This window comes from Cydia pomonella, chromosome 13 (genome assembly GCF_033807575.1).
Source record: "Cydia pomonella isolate Wapato2018A chromosome 13, ilCydPomo1, whole genome shotgun sequence".
NCBI classification, from domain to species: Eukaryota; Metazoa; Arthropoda; class Insecta; order Lepidoptera; family Tortricidae; genus Cydia; species Cydia pomonella.
In genome coordinates, this window is record NC_084715.1 from 18,556,732 (window position 1) to 18,575,033 (window position 18,302).

The 18,302-nt window shown below is 37.4% G+C and overlaps 2 protein-coding genes across 3 annotated transcripts in view; one reads left to right on the forward strand and one right to left on the reverse strand.

Moving 5' to 3' along the window:
- LOC133524471 (von Willebrand factor A domain-containing protein 8) overlaps nucleotides 1–18,302 on the reverse strand; it is a 77,512-nt gene that overhangs the window by 56,133 nt on the left and 3,077 nt on the right. Inside the window, exons 3-5 of the mRNA XM_061860507.1 lie at nucleotides 15,475–15,610; nucleotides 14,683–14,850; nucleotides 10,978–11,142 (exon numbers count right to left, since the gene is read on the reverse strand). Coding sequence (XP_061716491.1) covers nucleotides 10,978–11,142; nucleotides 14,683–14,850; nucleotides 15,475–15,610 — 469 coding nt within the window. The remainder of the gene's footprint in view (nucleotides 1–10,977; nucleotides 11,143–14,682; nucleotides 14,851–15,474; nucleotides 15,611–18,302) is intronic.
- Nucleotides 588–10,286, forward strand: LOC133524473 (inosine-uridine preferring nucleoside hydrolase-like). Of its 2 annotated transcripts, none has more exons than XM_061860510.1 (8): nucleotides 588–741; nucleotides 4,352–4,474; nucleotides 5,767–5,866; nucleotides 6,664–6,832; nucleotides 7,098–7,214; nucleotides 7,654–7,787; nucleotides 8,469–8,655; nucleotides 10,097–10,286. In XM_061860510.1, exons 1-8 carry the CDS (start codon nucleotides 671–673, stop codon nucleotides 10,237–10,239), a joined length of 1,044 nt encoding a protein of 347 aa, XP_061716494.1. In that variant the 5' UTR covers nucleotides 588–670; the 3' UTR covers nucleotides 10,240–10,286. The 2 variants fall into 2 exon arrangements, with proteins under 2 accessions (XP_061716494.1, XP_061716493.1); XM_061860509.1 differs by having other exon boundaries at nucleotides 592–741; nucleotides 4,337–4,474.

Sequence of the window (18,302 nt, forward strand, 5' to 3'; positions counted from 1 at the left end):
CATCGAGACAATTCTAAAAACCCCAAACGCAATTAGGTTGCTTCGTTTTATCACAGAGTTCCCATGGTCACCTGTCTCCATCATCAGATCAGCTCGATGGTATCATAATATTGCATTGTCACCCGACTTACATATTATATATGCAAATTTTCAGCTTCATCGGAAACCGGGAAGTGGGTCAAATTTAACTTCCAAGATTTGATTACTGACAACGAGACAGGTGAAACAAAATAAAAGCTTGTAAAGACAACTTTTGTGGGCACACTATTATACTTGACATATGTCAACTTGTCAAGTATCAAATGTGTCCAGGGTCCACCGTCATGCACACACGAATAAAAGTAACGACCCGGAAAACGATTTACGTAGAATGCATACAAACAAACGTTTACTTTGTATGTGAGCGTAAATACAATTGAAGAAGTACTCACAGGTCAATTCGAACGTCTGACATCAGAATTATATTTGAATCATATTATTTAACGATCGTGCGTCTCGCCCGCGCCAATACATACGGACAAGTACCAGCGAAATGCACGATAACTGAATGATATCGGTTAGATGTCAGTGTACGTTCGAATTGGCCAGTCATTCTCAGATTAGACGATCTTGATTACGCATCGGTCGTGTCAGTGACTCCGGTTAAATATAGTGTATTTTTCATCACAAAATGGCTGTAAGAAAATATAAATACTGTATCATTTTAGTGGCAGTTTTACTTGTTGTTTTTATTCCGATAAGGTGAGTACCTACGTATAATCTGTATATTTATAGATATAGATCGGAAGTGCAGGTTTTTTCACTTAATTTTCGTAAATTTGTATCGTGACTACTGTAAAAAAGCTTATTTTTTCTAATAAACTAAGGACATTGTATGTTTTGTAGTTAAGTTTTTTTTCACAGGTCAGTGCAAAAATAATTATTATTTAGCATTGATATATATCTAAGCACGGGCCTTACGAGCAATAAGAATGGGACCAGTGCAGCGATGTCACGCACACGAATGCGAGCCAATCGTCAGTCTAACGCCACAACGCGATTGGTTGGTGAGTTCACATCACGTGCGCGATTGGTCGCAACTAATTGCGTTAGACTGCACGGTTGGCTCGAATTAGTGAGCGACACCGCTGAACTACCACCATTCTTAGTGCCCGTAAGGCCCGTCCTTAAATATATGTCAGTATTATTAAGTACCTAGTGCAAATTATATTTGAACATATTTATTGTACCTACAAAATAGAAGGAAAATGGTATCCATTGGTATTCTTAACCTTAATTTACATAAACTAAATAAACTTCCAATATAACACTGTGTTCATAAGAAATAACCACTGTTTAAATTATGACTATGTTTAAATCACACTAGCAATATAAAAGTTACTCGCTGGCATTTATTTTGTTTACGTATTATGTTGTATACCTAACCAATACCTACATAACGTTAACGATACACTTAAGTGCCTATAGAGTTTTTCTTTTGGCAGCGTTGGATTTGATATCAAAGTAAACTTAATAGTAAGATTTTTTATAAAAATCCGCACGTCTTTTGACACCTTTTTAAACGTGACTTATCTTTTAAAAATAAATAAATATAAAATAAATAAATAAATATTATACGACATTATTACACAAATTGACTAAGTCCCACAGTAAGCTCAATAAGTAAGGCTTGTGTTGAGGGTACTTAGACAACGATATATATAATATATAAATATTCAGAAAACACCCATGACGCAGGAACAAATATCCATGCTCATCACACGAATAAATGCTCTTACCAGGATTTGAACCCGGGACCATCAGCTTCGTAGGCAGGGTCACTATCCACAAGGCCAAACCGGTCGTCAAAATGTGTAGGTATTTTGGGTTGCTATTAGAAAAGGTAAAATTGTTAGTTTTACTTTTCTTATATTTGATAACGATAATAAATTAGATAGGTACAATCGGGGACATTCGCGATGAACCAGTTCAGATTTTTTTGCCTCGATCCTTCGAGTGAGCTAAACTACCCTCCTCCTCCAACAGAAATAACCAATTACAATGCATTTAGAATTATTTATCTTAATATTGAAGGACAAAAACAGGTAATGAGATAAACAATAGGTAGTAAGGACTGTTTGACTGTCATATGAAAAACCAGCCGTTCCTTATTTGATGTATAAGTAAAATGCCAATACCATGTATATAATAAAATAATTTCAAATAATCGAAAAAATTAACACCTGAGATTCTACCGCGTATGTTGAAATCGATGATCGATTTCTGCCTCTCTATCGCTCGAATATGTAAGAGAGAAGCAGATAACAATTTCGATTTTAAATGTTCGCGGTAAGCAAGGCTCGGAAACCGGTTAAATTTCCAAACCGTTATCATGTACTTGGCGCAAATTCTTTTAATTTCAGTTTCGCTTGAAAATCCGTTATTTTTAAGCCGGTTTTTATAAGAACAGTTCTTGTCAAATTAACCTGTTTAGAGCAATAAAAACCGGTTTCTTCCTGTGTCGGTGTCTATGTTTACGTGGCACACCACCAGGCCGGCCGTTTCATCGCTCGTCGAATAACCCGGTTTTTTAGGTTACAATAAAGCTCTTAAAACATTCGCTTTCTTATAAAATTTCGGAGGAAAACGGAAATAAACCTGTACTATAATTTACCGGTACTATATACACCGGTTCCTAGCCGTATTGGCGTTGAGCTCTCTGTTTACAGATCTACGCGCAAAGATGAAAACTAAGCTACAATTGCTCTCATAACATTTCCTATTTATTACTTATCAATAAGTAATATGAGTTTGTTGGTGTGATAACTGGTGATAATGACATTGTTATCTAATGACATGACAGATGGGAAACAATAACCAGAGTAGTCTTGGTAAAACTTAAATATAGATAATACAAATCTTTTAATACATACACTTATGTCATTTGCCTTATCTTTGCCTTATATAATGTTCTATTTTATTGGTTTTATCTTTCTTGAGATAAATGGCGGCGTTACCAAGGCTCAGCCGATTTTGCCCGTTTTAAAAAAACCTAATAATCTTGACAAAACGATAATATTCTAATGGTTGCTTCTGACGAAATGCCATAAAACTACTATTAAAACGTGTTACTTATAATAAAATAATTAGGTATAAGAACAATAAGTAGTTTCATTCGGGAAATCCCACTTCATTATGTCATTGTACATCTCTAAAAATAAATATGTGTGGGTTACACAAACACACACAGGTTCAGAACATACAATGTCCCTAGTTTAATCATTTTCGTTCGAAATAAGTTCGAAGCGCTTACTTTGCGTTTGTATGTTATGCCCACTGCTGGGCACAGGCCTCTCCTGCGGCAGAGGGTTTGGGCTATAGTCCCCACGGTGGCCCAATGCGGGTTAGGGACTACACATACATCTTCGAATTTCTTTGCGGATGTATGCAGTTTCCTCACGATGTTTTCTTTCACCGAAAAGCTAGTGGTAAATATCAAATGATATTCCGTACATAATATACTTTTTTTATTAATAACATAAACACGAATGAGACAAATTATGGCTAAGGGTTGAATAAACACCTTTTTAGGGTTCCGTAGTCAACTAGGAACAATTATAGTTTCGCCATGTCCGTCTGTCTGTCTGTCTGTCCGAGGCTTTGCTCCGTGGTCGTTAGTGCTAGAAAGCTGAAATTTGGCATGGCCCCTCTAACTTTTGAACCATAGGTCCAAAAAATATGAAAAAAATCTTGGAAGTAGAGCTTAAGAAAGACATTAAATGAAAACTATAGCGGATATGATCAGTTTAGCTGTTTTTGAGTTATCGCAAAAAGTTTCCCCTTCATAGTAAAAAGACGTACACTCACAGTTCATCCCTTGGTTAACAATCTACCATACTTTAAGCTCCAGTTTAGCTTATTGTGACGGAAGAGTAACTACGGAACCCTACTCTGAGCATGGCCCGACATGCTCTTGGCCGGTTTTTATTTTCTAATCAGAACCATATTTTGCGAAGTAAATACATAGTAAGCAACGTTTACTATAGGTCCAAGCCCGAAATTGCGAAAACAAATTGGTTCTTTCATACTCTTTGGCTGTTCATGTATCCATGTTAATCTACTTGATTCTCTATCAAAGAACATTAGTAAAATGAAATTTTATTTTATGTACTCTTCATTTGTAATTAGCTTTACCAATAAAATATGAATATGAAAGATATTTTTTTACTATTTCGGGGTTACTCCCTTATTAAAAGTTGCTCAGCATGACCTTCTTTACCAATTACAAAATTTTCCTAAAAATTGAAAAAACATACCGTATACTGGGGCTCATTTCAGTTATGTTAATTTAGTGCAGTGTTTATTATTTCAGCACTGGTAATGATGACAGCAATGATAATGGTGTTATAAGCAAACTAGTAATAGACCACGATGGCGGAGCAGACGACGCTATGGCCATATTTATGGCACTTCTTTATGAAAAGTACTTTAATGGGTAAGTATTGCATGTAAGAGGATAGTGGACAACCTAGTCTTACAAAAGTAGTCCCCATTTCCTCCCTGGACATTTTTTTTATACTACGTCGGTGGCAAACAAGTATACGGCCTGCCTGATGGTAAACAGTTTATGTACAACTCCAGAACTCCAGAGGAGTTACATTCGCGTTGGCTACCCTAACACTCCGCTCCCTCGTTGAGTAGGGTCTAATGTTTTACTGCTGTTTTCTGTAAGGTGGTACTTCCCCAGGTGGGCTTTGCTCTAGATCTGGAATGACATCCGCTGTGCTGTGCCCTACCACACAAAGCGAGATGACATTCACAATGCTCATACCTCTGTTTCTGACGTAGTTTAAGGACATACCCGGATCCATTTGACATTATGGAAATTTTTAATATAAAAATTTCCTGCCTATACAAACATGTATGTATGTGTGTACGTTCGTGATAAACTCAAAAAATACTGAACGGATTTTCTTGCGGTTTTCACAGGTATCAATAGTGATTCATGAGGAAGGGTTAGGTGTATAAAATGTTAATGTTTTGTGTAACCCTTGCGAAGCCGGGGCAGGTCGCTAGTATTGTACGGTCACGTCTGAAAATATCGATACGGACAAAGTGCCAAAAAAATGTATACACTACCCAAATATTATGGGCCATAAAGTCGTGTATACATATTTTTGGCACTTCAATCGTGTCGATGTTTTCAGACGACTGTATATACATAAATTAATGATTTCAATTATTCCCGCTAACAATGAAAACTCATTAATTAAGTAGGTTACAGCAGCATTTGGTATCGAAACATTAAATGAAGTAGGTAAATACTTAATGAAATTGGCCATTTCGTCTAGGTCACGACTGGGTCCGAGCGACTCTATCTCACTAAAACCCGAACAAGAATAAATAAATAAGTGCATAGATATTACAGTACATTCTTACACAAGTTGACTAAGCCCCACAGTAAGCTCAAGAAGGCTTGTGTTGTGGGTACTCAGACCACGATATATATCATATACCTACAAATACTTAAATACATAGAAAACATCCATGACTCAGGATCTGTGCTCACACACATAAATGTCCTTATCGGGATTCGAACCCAGGACCATCGGCTTCATAGGCAGAGTCACTACCCACTAGGCCAGACCGGTCGTCACAATGAGGCACGAATACGAATAGGGAAATAGCCCGAGAGGCTTTTCTTGCAAAAGGGGGCTAGTTCATCTAGAATAGGTACTAGCCGTGTAAAAAGTAACATTATGGCTTCATAAAATTCTTTTATTTCAGCCCAACACTCATGGCACTGTCAACTACTCATGGCAACGTGAACGAAAGCCAGGCATTCCACAACACACAAAGGATATTAGACATAGCGGGGAGACGTGATGTAACTATCTTTATACTCTTTCTAATCGACCGAGCAAGAGCGAAGGAAGATCTATCTTTCTGCCGAGTCAAAAATGCTTTTGTATTTTTTTTATACTACATCGTTGGCAAGCAAGCATACGGCCCGCTTGATGGTAAGCAGTCTCCGTAGCCGGTGTACGCCTGTAACTCCAGAGGAGTTATATGTGCGTTGCCGACCCTTACACTCCGCACCCTCGTTGAGCTCTCCGGCCACCGGCAGGAACACAACACTATAAGAAGGGTCTAGTGTTATTTGGCTGCGATTTTCTGTAAGGTTTTTCTTTAAGGTCCCAGGTTGGGCTCTAGATCTGGAATGACATCCGCTGTTCTATGCCCTAACACACTAAGCGAGATGACATTCACAGTGCGTATGACTCTCTTTTGGACGTAGTTTAAGGACATATCCGGGTCCGGTTTTGTATGTTCGGCTCTCCGGTTGTTCTGATCAACAGGACGCATTTTTTTACCGATTCTCGTGAAATTTGGTAAGGTTTACATAGTTAAATAGAATTTTTAATCGATTCAGTATTTGGTAAATTATCAAAATTGATGAAAAGATCCACTATTTCTAAATAATCTATGAAGACTGTTAAAAGCAAAGTCCAGTTTGCTATAACCCTTTGATCGCCAAAAACGTCAACTGTCGTGCGTGGCAGCTCAATATCAACATTAATGCATTCCGACAAGGTTAACGATGCCAGGCCGCGCACGATAGGCGTGGCATTCAACGGGTTCTTGTTTTGACAAAAATTTTATTAAATTGTTAAAATGTCTCAGGTCCCAATATATCGTGGCAGCAACACGTCCCTAGTGATCTCAGTGCCGGCCGAAGACTGGTTCGGAGTAGACGGTCTGGGCGACAACGAAAACAAGCCGATTGAGCCCATTGAAGCTCAATCGATACATGCAGCTTTGGGGATTATTCATCTGGTTAATAAGCATCCAGGTAAATTTTAGTATCTAAGGCGTTGACATCATTTCGGTAGACACAATCCTAAACGACGTACATATATATGGGACAATTTTAAATTTTTTTTAAAGGAAAAGGATTTTATAAGCGTCCTATTATTATTCAAGTAACAAGTTCAAGTGAAAATTAACATTTCTTCGGCGATACCCTTCCTAAATTCCCTAGTATATGCTATCTTTGAAAGGCTAGGCGCCTTTGGCCAACTTTAAGGACGAGCATTACTTTTTTTAATTTCTTCCAGGTGAAGTTATACTAGTTGCAATCGGGTCACTAACGAATATTGCATTGGCGATGCGATTAGAACCACAATTGGTTAGTCGGCTCTCGCATCTGTACGTGGGCGCGGGGCACGTTTACAGTAAGTATACAATCCCACCTAAATCATTGCATGTACAATTGGCGGCCAAGGTTCACTAGCTTTTACTGTAAAAAAAGTTATCAGATCTCAGTAAAATCAGCTCTGACTTTACTAAACCTTGCTTAAAAAAACCATTGCCAAGCCCCTAAGCCCTGGCTTAACTAAGCTTACATACGATTACAACGCCGCGCTTTTATTTTGCATACTAAAATCGCCCACTTGTGTCCAGCTCGGCAGCGAAAGGCTCAAAAAAATATGGCTTGGCCGTTTCATAGATTTGCATGTCCCATTGAAGTCATGTGATGTTATTTCCTATCGTTTGTACCACTGGACAGCCTGGTACATATGGTAAGAAATTTAGTTTATTGAATAGTAGATCTACTAATAGAAGATCTGTTGGTCAAGTTACTGCCTGTTATTTTATTACTTTTGATTTCAGGTGAAATTGAGCCAACGCCAGAGTTTAACGCAGAACAAGACGCGGAAGCCTATCATATAATAATGCAAAACGCGAATCCAGAGAAAGTGACGATTCTACCCTTCTCACAAGTTGGAACTAAGAACATAACCCGAGTAAGCTTTGAATAATAATGTTTAATTTTGAGTCAAAAACCTGTTTTATCAAAGGACAAGAAAACATGCTAATCTTAGTCAGCTAACAGGTTTTCCATATCGATATTTGAATGCTAACCGCTTTAGGTACCCGCTGTTATCCTCTAGCGAGACAATTTAAGGTCACATACCGATTGCGACGACAGCTGCGTTGCTGTTGCATCGCTTCATCATTTTATCGAAAGGATTGACAATCATATCGCCCGCTTTCATTTCATACATTTTCGACAATTCCAAGAAGGAGAAGGCTCTGTATTTGATTGTAGCTTTTTTATGTATGTTCTATAATTTTTCCAAGCCCCGTGATCCGATTTGAAAGGAGTTACCTACATCCAATGACTATAAGGTCCCATATTAATATGGTTTCTAATTCATTAACTTCTTTTCACAAAAGTTGGCTTGGCGAACGAGTCCGTCAAAAGCTTATGTGGCCCTCTGATTAAACTAACCAAATATTGTCGTTTTTAGGGTTCCGTACCAAAAGGTACCTACAAAACAAACCCTTATGGTGCGATTTCTTTCCGTCCGTCTGTCTGACACATTGCCAAATATCTCGAGAACTACTTTAGCTATCGATTTGAAATAGTTATGAATAACGCTAACCCAGACACATTGAAAGTTTATTTTTATTTTTTATTACAGCAATGGCGCGAGGAAGTACTAGGAGCCATACCAACTAAAATAATAACATCTCTAAACAGCTTTGAGAGGATTTCCATAACGTATGCAGATTACTGGTCGCTATTGGACCCTGTTGTACTGGGTGTGGTACTAAATGATACCATAGTCGGAGATGTCAAATATTCCCAAAATGATATCGTTTTATGCGGTAAGTTGAGACAAGATTTTCAAATAAAATATTTCAGTAGTTATATATAGGGTTCAAGCTAACTTGGTTGTCAATACTAACAGTATGAATTATCCAATGTAAAGTAAACCCCAAATGGCTCAGCAATTAAAGTCCGCGACTGTACAAAATTATAAGGCATTTAATAAAAACGTTACTAGTAGATTTTTTAAAGATTTTTCATAGAAATATATTATTATGATGAAAAATTGTCACCGTAGACATAATTTTCGAATCAATTGAATCAACTTGCGTCAAATGCACGAGTGTCATATTTATATGCACACAAATTAAATTGTGTCATCTGAAACATGATATCATCATATCAGTATGTTAAAGACAATATAAAATGACAAGGAAGTGAATAGAACGGAGCACGTAGTGACGTCACAGCCTTTTTTTTACAAAATTAATAGCTATTAAGTCGATTTCAGGTTTAACAGTTTTGAATGATTCACGGATAGTTTCACTAGACTAAAATCGACCGGGATATGCACCGTGAATACCTTTTGTTGTAAGATAGCGGGTGGGTGTCGAAGTTGTGTAGACCCCGCCCGCTATCATCAGTTACCCGCGAACAAGATGCATGTAACTGCGTCGAAATATCGGGAGCTCAAAAACAATACAAAAGGTAATCACGGTCCATATCACGGTCGATTTAAGGGGACTCCCTCTGGTCGCATAATAACTTTTGTCATATTTTTAATTGTCATAACACTTTATGCATAAAATTGGGAGTCATAAAAAATCTTTAGTCAGAATTATTCCTAAGCATAACTGAGTTTTTTCATAAATGAGTTAGGTATGTTATGTCGTAATTTTTATAGTCATAAATTTAATTCGTATAAAATTTTAGGTTAGTTTAGTTAGGTATGCACAAAAAATATATGACAACTGCTATGTATGTCATCAAATATTATGGCTAAAAATGTATAACACAATATAATATGAGTTTTCATTTGTATGCGCAATGATGATTATGACATTTATGACACTAGTTGTTATGCGGATCAAAGATATAAATAAATAAATAAATATTATAGGACATTATTACACAAATTGACTAAGTCCCGCAGTAAGCTCAATAAGGCTTGTGTTGAGGGTACTTAGACAACGATATATATAATATATAAATATTTATAAATACTTAAATATGTAAATCGAAAAAACACCCATGACTCAGGAACAAATATCCATGCTCACCAATGCAAATGCCCTTACCAGGATTTGAACCCGGGACCATCGGCGTCGTAGGCAGGGTCACTACCCACTAGCCCAGACCGACAAACATGACAGATATGACTTAAACTTTAATGCAACCCAATATGGACCCCGAGTTAAGTCTATATTTCTAGTTTGTTAAAGATTAAAGACACTAACCTATTATAATTTTAATTACGTAAAACATAATGAATGTTTTCAGGTGAACAAAGAGGCATTAACACTAATAATTTTACAACAATGAAAGAAGCGAATGTGAAAGTCATCAACGGAATTCTCCAGGAGGAATATAAAGAATTACTTCTTACCATTTTTTCTGCAGAGTTGCAGAATAAACATGCATAGCTGTAGTAAGAATTTTAGGCTGTGATATTATAACAATATGAACACAATATCATTGTTTTTTCTATATGTAAATGCCCTAATAAAATAATCCTATTATAATTGAATCAGGAGCGTAGCAAGTGATTCTAATTCATTAATTCAGACTTCCAAGAAAAAAAGAAACAATATTTAACCACATAATGAAAGCTTGGCTGTGTAAGAAATGTTTCTATGCTGTGGGTATAGTGTTTCTGGGCATTTTCCGCAACTCGACAACCATTGTGCCTATTTTGCGTGAAAACTGTGGGTATAATATTCTCACATGTTTGTATTTATACGCAAAATGTGGAGATCTTATGTACGTACGGAGCGGCCAAGGTGCTCACAAATATCTGAACGCCTTTATTGTCAAGGCGTTAAAGTGCGTGTTCAGATGTTTTTGAGCACCTTGGCCGCTCCGATCTATCGACTGTACTGCCAGTGATTTTTGCAGGAGTAGGTAATAGTCTGAATAGGTAGGTTTTTTTTGTGTAATTCGACAATTAGAGACTGTATACATCTCTAATAAAGTATCTAATATTTAATTGATTCCATATTTGTAATTGTATTTTGTTATTTATTGTAAAAAATTGACATGTAAAAGTGCCCCTGTGGCCTATTTGCTGTATAAATGTTTGTTTGCTTGTTTGGTCTGAGATAATTCATACTATAATAGCCTTTTAAAAAACATTCTGTATAAATACAGCCCATTAGACTCACCCCAAAACCGATGGTGACGACGTCCCTCGCTTGGAAACGCGAGCGTAGCGGAGGGTCCAAAGGCTGCCCGCTGTACCGCGGCACTGGCAAGCCTAGTGCAATCACGCGGAAGTTTTCGTCGACTCGGACTAGCCGCCATTTTGATAATTCTTCTTCACCATGTTCCTAGTAGAAGAAAAAAAACATTATCCGTTTTTCTATAAACTTATGGCTAATTTGGTATAACCTCGTAAGTCCCACCATACAAAATTTCCCTATTTTTAATTGAACCTTGTTGTATAAGTAAATTGGGATGAATTTTATTTCTTTGAAATAGCAATGAAACAAAGGAAATGCTACTTTATTCCGTTCGAGAAGGGTTCAAATTAGATTGCATCAAATATGCACATTGTTTTTCTTTTTGTTATGCTTGATGGTAAGCGATTACCGTCGCCCATGGACATCCGCAACACCAGAGGGGTTGTAAGTGCGTTGTCAGCCTTTAAGATGGGAGTACCTACGCTCTTTTCATGAAGGTTTGAAGGTCGTATCAGTCCGGAAATACCGCAGGAAACAATTCATTCTACAGTACATTGTAATTGTAATGTATGTACATTGAGCCTTACGACGATAAACTGACTAACCAGGCAATTGGATTCTGGCAACATGAGTATCTATGTCAAATGAGCAACATACAGTATGTATACTGACTAAAATCATTTACTCAAAGCCCGATAATGTTTATGTCAGAAATATGAGATTGGTACCTATTTTACTTTAATTCCGTCACTTTACGACAGGTCCATAAAATAATATTAATTTTAAACCCCCTTTTATTGTTTGTTTACATTCTCATTAATGACAGCTTCTAAAACACATATGAAAGACAGGCGTCAAACTTCATAAACAATACACATATGAAGTGTGGAATTAAAAGGAGGAAAATCTCTTATGGCAGAACTATTGCAAAAGTGACCAGCTTTCAGGTTTAAATAATAGTTCCTAATCTCTCCGGTGGCGCTAGGTAGGCTCTAGGTGGCGCTAGGTAGATTACATGAACCATAGATGTATAATCATATAGAGATGAAATGGGGGAGGGGCAACAAATAACCCGACCAAATTACGTAGATTGTTTTGGGTATGTTGTCAGGAATGTTAAAATGTGTTCTTAATTTTGTCGCATTGCGTATGTTCTGTCCCTCACAGGCGCACGCGTATAGCACATCTATATAAATACTAGGTCTATGACATTTTATTTCGATGTATTGTGGCGCCGCCTATTTAATGTTTTTTGATGGACACTTTTCTTACACACAGTCCATAAATACACAGAACGCATGGGCGTTGCCATGGTTACTTATTAACAGTTCTCAAAGCGCATGAGCGTTGTCAATAAAAACGTAAATGTTGATCAGTTGCCCCTAGTTACGTATCAACAGTGCACGTAATGCATGCACCATCACAAATCAACAACGTAAACAAACTTCACAGGGCGTTACCAGGCTCACGCAACTAGGAACAAAATAAGTTTTGTATGGAACTTGTTTCGCAAATCTTTGCCAACGAAGAAAAATAAAACGTCAGTGCTATTTATTCTGTCAAGTTTACATCAAGTCAACTGTCAGCCTAATTGTTTTGTTTGTTATGAAGGCTTCAATGTTTTGTTCGGGTATTTCGTGCAATTTCTTTATTATTTAGTGAAAATATCGAAAATAGTGAACCGTGATCAGAGTAAAGAACGAGTTTGTTACAATGCCACCGAGAAAACGGTTTACTAAGTGTGAAATAAGTGGCAAGCGAGCCACTCGAGAAAATCACGAAAAAAGGGATTTTATGGCGATATTTCCCTTGGATAAAGACCGGTACGTATTGCTTTAGATACTTTTGACCTTATTTTGGTGCAGCAGGCTTTAAACACATCGAAAATTTGATATTTTATATTATTTTTTGTTGTGAACTAGGGATGTACTAAAACTATCGATAATTCTATGTTTATTTGTATATAAGTGTAAGTAATTAAATAAAATATGTGAAATTTCCTGAGAACTTGCATGCAATATGACACAAAATTAATTCGTCGAAGATTTTCAGTGGAAAATTATCTATCATCTATGCATTAATGGTCATTATTTAACATAATTGATTTGATTTATAGATGCATATTAGCGCTAAATAATCAGTTGATCATCTGATTAGCAAACACTTGGAATATTTTTTTTTATACTACGTCGGTGGCAAACAAGCATACGGCCTGCCTGATGGTAAGCAGTGTCCGTAGCCTATGTACACCTGCAACTCCAGAGGAGTTACATGCGCGTTGCCGACCCTAACCCCACCCCCCTCGTTGAGCTCTGGCAACCTTACTCACCGGCAGGAACACACTATGAGTAGGGTCAAGTGTTATTTGGCTGCGGTTTTCTGTAAGGTGGAGGTACTTCCCCAGTTGGGCTCTGCTCTAGATCTGGAATGACATCTGCTGTGCTGTGCCCTACCACACAAGGCGAGATGACATTCACATTGCCCATACCTCTCTTTTGGACGTAGTTTAAGAACATACCCGGGTCCAATATAAACTGGACGTCCAATATAAAACGGGTTGGAATATAAACTGTACATAACCAAGGCTATATGTTTTCAGATGCAGGCAATGGGTTAAATTTGTTGGGAACGAAGACCTGATACATCTTCCCATAGAAAAGTTACATTTATTGAAACATGTATCTGCAGATCATTTTGAAAATAGTGCTTTTAATAATAAAAAAAATAAGAAAAAAAATAGTGAAGGATTTTATAATTACAATCTGAGTGTAACGAGGTATTCTAAAATAGAATCCTAGCGTAGTGAGGGATTCAATTGTTAACGCCTATGGGTGGTATTTCTATGCAATTTCTTTGTCCAATGTGTATTGCGTCTCACATTTTGATTAATGACAGAGTGAAAAGCAATGACATTGGACCAAGAAATTGGATAGGTGGAATACCACCCTAAGGTGGAAATATTTTTGCTACCGCGTGATAAATTTACATACTGCTTTTCACATCACCTATGAGGAAATTATTATGGTACAAATAAATAAATAAATTTAATTAATGGTAATTAAATTAAATAATTTAACCTAAGAAGTATGCAAAAAGAGGAAAAAAGTGATCCCTACTAGTAGGGAAAAAAAATGCTACTTTGATCCTTCCTAGTGGTCAAGAACAAGGTGTTCTAAAAAAAATCGAGTCCACATTAAGCTCGACCACGTATTAGTCCACTCATAGAACTATCCACTATATAACATACAACTTAAATGTGGATTCGATCCTAACTTGATTTCGAGTACAAAATTTGTAGACAAGAGTCTATATTTCAACCCTCCCCATTTTATCGATATCGATAAGAAACGCAAGCGTGTAGCGTACTACACTATTTAAATTGCTTATGTTGGTACTATGGTTCTTTGACAGTTCTTTCTCGTACATTTTGGTAATGATTTGCGAAACAAAGGGATTCCACTCGCTAGTATGGAAGTCCCGTCTCTTAAAACGTAGTGATTATATGCTCTTTGGGCGTTACAGACTGTTAACCGACTTCGAAAAGAATGTACTTATTAAATAATTTAATACTACAAAACATGCTCAGACAGAAGCTAATTAAAAGCATATCATTATAATGAACTACAGTTACCCATCAATCAATTTTAACAACTGGTTTCCATAAGTATACATACTGTATGAACTTACCTTTAATAACTTGTCATATCTGGCGGCAGGCACTAAAAACCTGCCATCCTCGAGGTGCATCTCTCTGTTCTCCAACAAGTTATTCAGCACTGGCAACACGTTGCGCTCTGCCTTCTCTATGCCTTCCAGCACCAGCACACGACCTTCGACTGCTGCGCGGACGGCGCTCTAAAAAAAGGGGTAACCAAACGTACAGAATGTTTAATGAGAAACTGAATTGAAGGAACCGATAGAAAATTAGAAACTAATAATAGAGTATAAAAAATACATGTATATATAATACATTTGTCACATAATACATAGTTTTTTTAATTTTCTTATTTAACCTCCAAAATTGGCCCCATGTTCATAATGTATGTATTTTAGGATCGGCAACGCGTATGTAACACCTCTGGTGTTGCAGGCATCCATAGGTTACGGTGACTGCTTACCATCAGGCGGGCCGCATGCTCGTTTGCCACCGACGTGGTATAAAAAAAATTTAGTTACACTTCTATTCTTGGGTCATGGAAATACACATTAAGTACCTGCCAAATTTCAAATCAATTTATTTATTTATTTATTATATTATAGACAAACAAACAGACACAGGAAATGATCCTATCATGGGTCCTTTTTTTAAGGTAGGTATAGAATTGCCTTTATTTATAGATGTTGTATGCTCTAATCATATATGATAAATATTACCTTGAAAATCTTGAAACACAGAGTTACACAAATACAAAAAATACTTCCTTCAGTTCATATCCATAATTATTTGCACTAGCAACTTAAATATCTACAGACAAGTACCTGATCAAAGTATTTAGCGGTTGACTGTTGTATTTCTCTTCTCTGCTTTAAGTCCGCCTCCGTGGTGTCCCGTGACAGTGCCACATATTCAAGCTCTCTCTGAGTTAGCTCCAAATATTGTAAAGCTACTTTTCTCCTGTAAACAAAAAAATTATAATACTTATAATTAAATCTTAAGGCTGATAAATAATAATATTAAGCACACAATTTATGGTAAAATCAAAGTATTTTTTTAATAATTACTTTATTCTAGGTAATAAAATGACAGCAGCATAATATAATACGTAGAAAACACAAATTTAAGATGAAGTTGAGTAAAGACCTATCCTAACACATTCTTCGACTAGTTATAGCCTATGATCACAGGGACATGTCCACAGAGACACACGGTTGCGACCTTCATTCAGTAACGTTTTTAATGGCAATATTATATGTACTTATAATAGGTGTCATGTTAGTACTGCAAGCTCTGCAAGGTTATACTTTGACCTCAGGGCTAGTCTACGAATGCCACAAGGCTCTATCAGAGGTAAGCACCACCACCAGCGTAACTCTGCAGTGGATTAAGGGACACAGCAACTCGCGAGGGAACGATGCAGCCGACATATTGGCGAGAGGTGGCTCGGAACTGAGGGTGGCAGGACCGGAGCCAATCATACCTCTGCCTTATGCCTGGCTCCGGAACATGCTGAGATGCAACACCAAGGTAAAACACCAACAGTACTGGTCTAACCTAGGCACGTGCAGGCAGGCGAAGGAGGCCCTCCCGACAATCGACCCCGGTTTGTCGAGGAGGCTGAGACAGCTGAAGAGGCCACAGCTCCGGCTTTTGACTGGGGCCATAACCGGCCACGCCCCACTAAACAAACACCTACTAACCCTACGTGTTACAGATAGCCCCCTCTGCAGAGCGTGCATGGAGGAGGAGGAAACAGCCGCCCACGTCATTCTTGAATGCCCAGGGGTGGCAGAATACCGGGCACAATACCTCGGTTCTCCGGGGTCTCTCCCAGAAGTCGTCGGCAACATCAAGGGTCTGCTAGGCTTCCTGGTAGAGCTGGGTTGGCAGGAGTAGTGCCGTCAACCCACCATCACGCAAAAAACCCAGCCCGCGAATACGAATAACGAATAACGAATAGGTGTCATGTTCAACGGGTTAAATAAACCCAGAGGCCTGATGCCTATAAATATAAAGGGTATAAACCAGACAATGTTTGGCTCTTTAAGGCCAAGCGTATACTGAGACGCAGCGCAGGTGACGTAGTTCCACGCAGCGCAGGGCAGAGCAGATTCTGTAAAGTATGGAACGCCCTTTAGAATTGTGTTCTTTATCCAATGTGCATTGCGTCTCACTCTCTCATCAAGCAAAATGTGTAGCTACGTCCGCTGCCGCGCAAGGACGTTCGATGCCCTGCGCTGCGTAGAACTGCGTCGCTTGCGTCTCAGCATACGCTTAGCCTAACACATTCATCTTACAGCTATTAGTGGAACTTATAATTAACCATAATTTGTATCAGGTCTTGAAGCCCAGCAAGAATGTTAAAGTGCAGTAGTTGTCCCCTATTTTGTAGACAACCAATGCTGCCTTGATGAATGTGTTTGAAATTGATGAATTAACCACGATTAGTATAATTTACCCAATTTGAAATCTATAAAGAACTTTTTAATCTCTCAATTCACTCATAGTAATCATTGATACTAATAAAGTAATTATTAAGCATATTATTAACATACTGTAGGTAAGTCACCTTATTAACTAACACAAACGGGACTGAATCGCGTATTAAGTTTTAAATTGACCTCCGACGTTTCGAATGGACAGCGATCACCGGGGTCATTGGTCTCTATGGGTGTACCACAGGGGTCAATATTGGGACCTTTCCTGTTCCTTATCTACATAAATGACTTGCCATTCCTTGTAAAGACCCACCATGATATAGTATTGTTTGCAGACGACACTTCACTTATTTTCAAAGTCAAACGACAGCAACAAGCTTACAATGATGTAAACGATGCTATTTCAAAAGTAGTAAATTGGTTCAATGTTAATAATTTATTGTTAAATGAGAATAAGACTAAATGTATTAAGTTTGTCACTAGTAATGTAAGGCATGTACAAACAAGTGTCATTGTGAAGGATGAGGAATTGGAATTAGTTGATAGTACAGTTTTTCTTGGTATAACTTTAGATTCTAAACTCCAGTGGGGTCCCCATATTGCTACTCTTTCGAATAGACTGAGTTCTGCAGCTTTTGCAGTAAGCAAAATCCGTCAGTTAACTGATGTCAAAACAGCTCGATTAGTATATTTTAGTTACTTCCATAGCATTATGTCATATGGTATTTTACTGTGGGGTGGTGCTTCAGAGATAAATACCATTTTTGTTCTGCAGAAGAGGGCTATTCGAGCAATATATAAAATGAACCATAGAGACTCACTGAGAGATAAATTTAAGGAAATTGACATCATGACAGTGCACTGTCAATACATTTATGAGAATATTCTGTATGTGCATAAAAATATTGCCGATTTTAAGAAAAATTGTGACATTCATAATATTAATACTAGAAATAAACATAAGCTCGCCGTGCCCTTCACTCGGCTCCATAAAATTAAAAAATCATTCATGGGTAATTGTGTGAGATTTTATAATAAACTTCCAAACCATATTACTGAGTTACCAATTAATAAATTTAAGAATCATATAAAGCGTAAACTTATTTCTAAAGCTTATTATACCACACAAGACTACATGAATGATAAAACAACGTGGGATTAATTGTGATTCGAAATGATTAATTATTTATTATATTTGAATAATGATGATG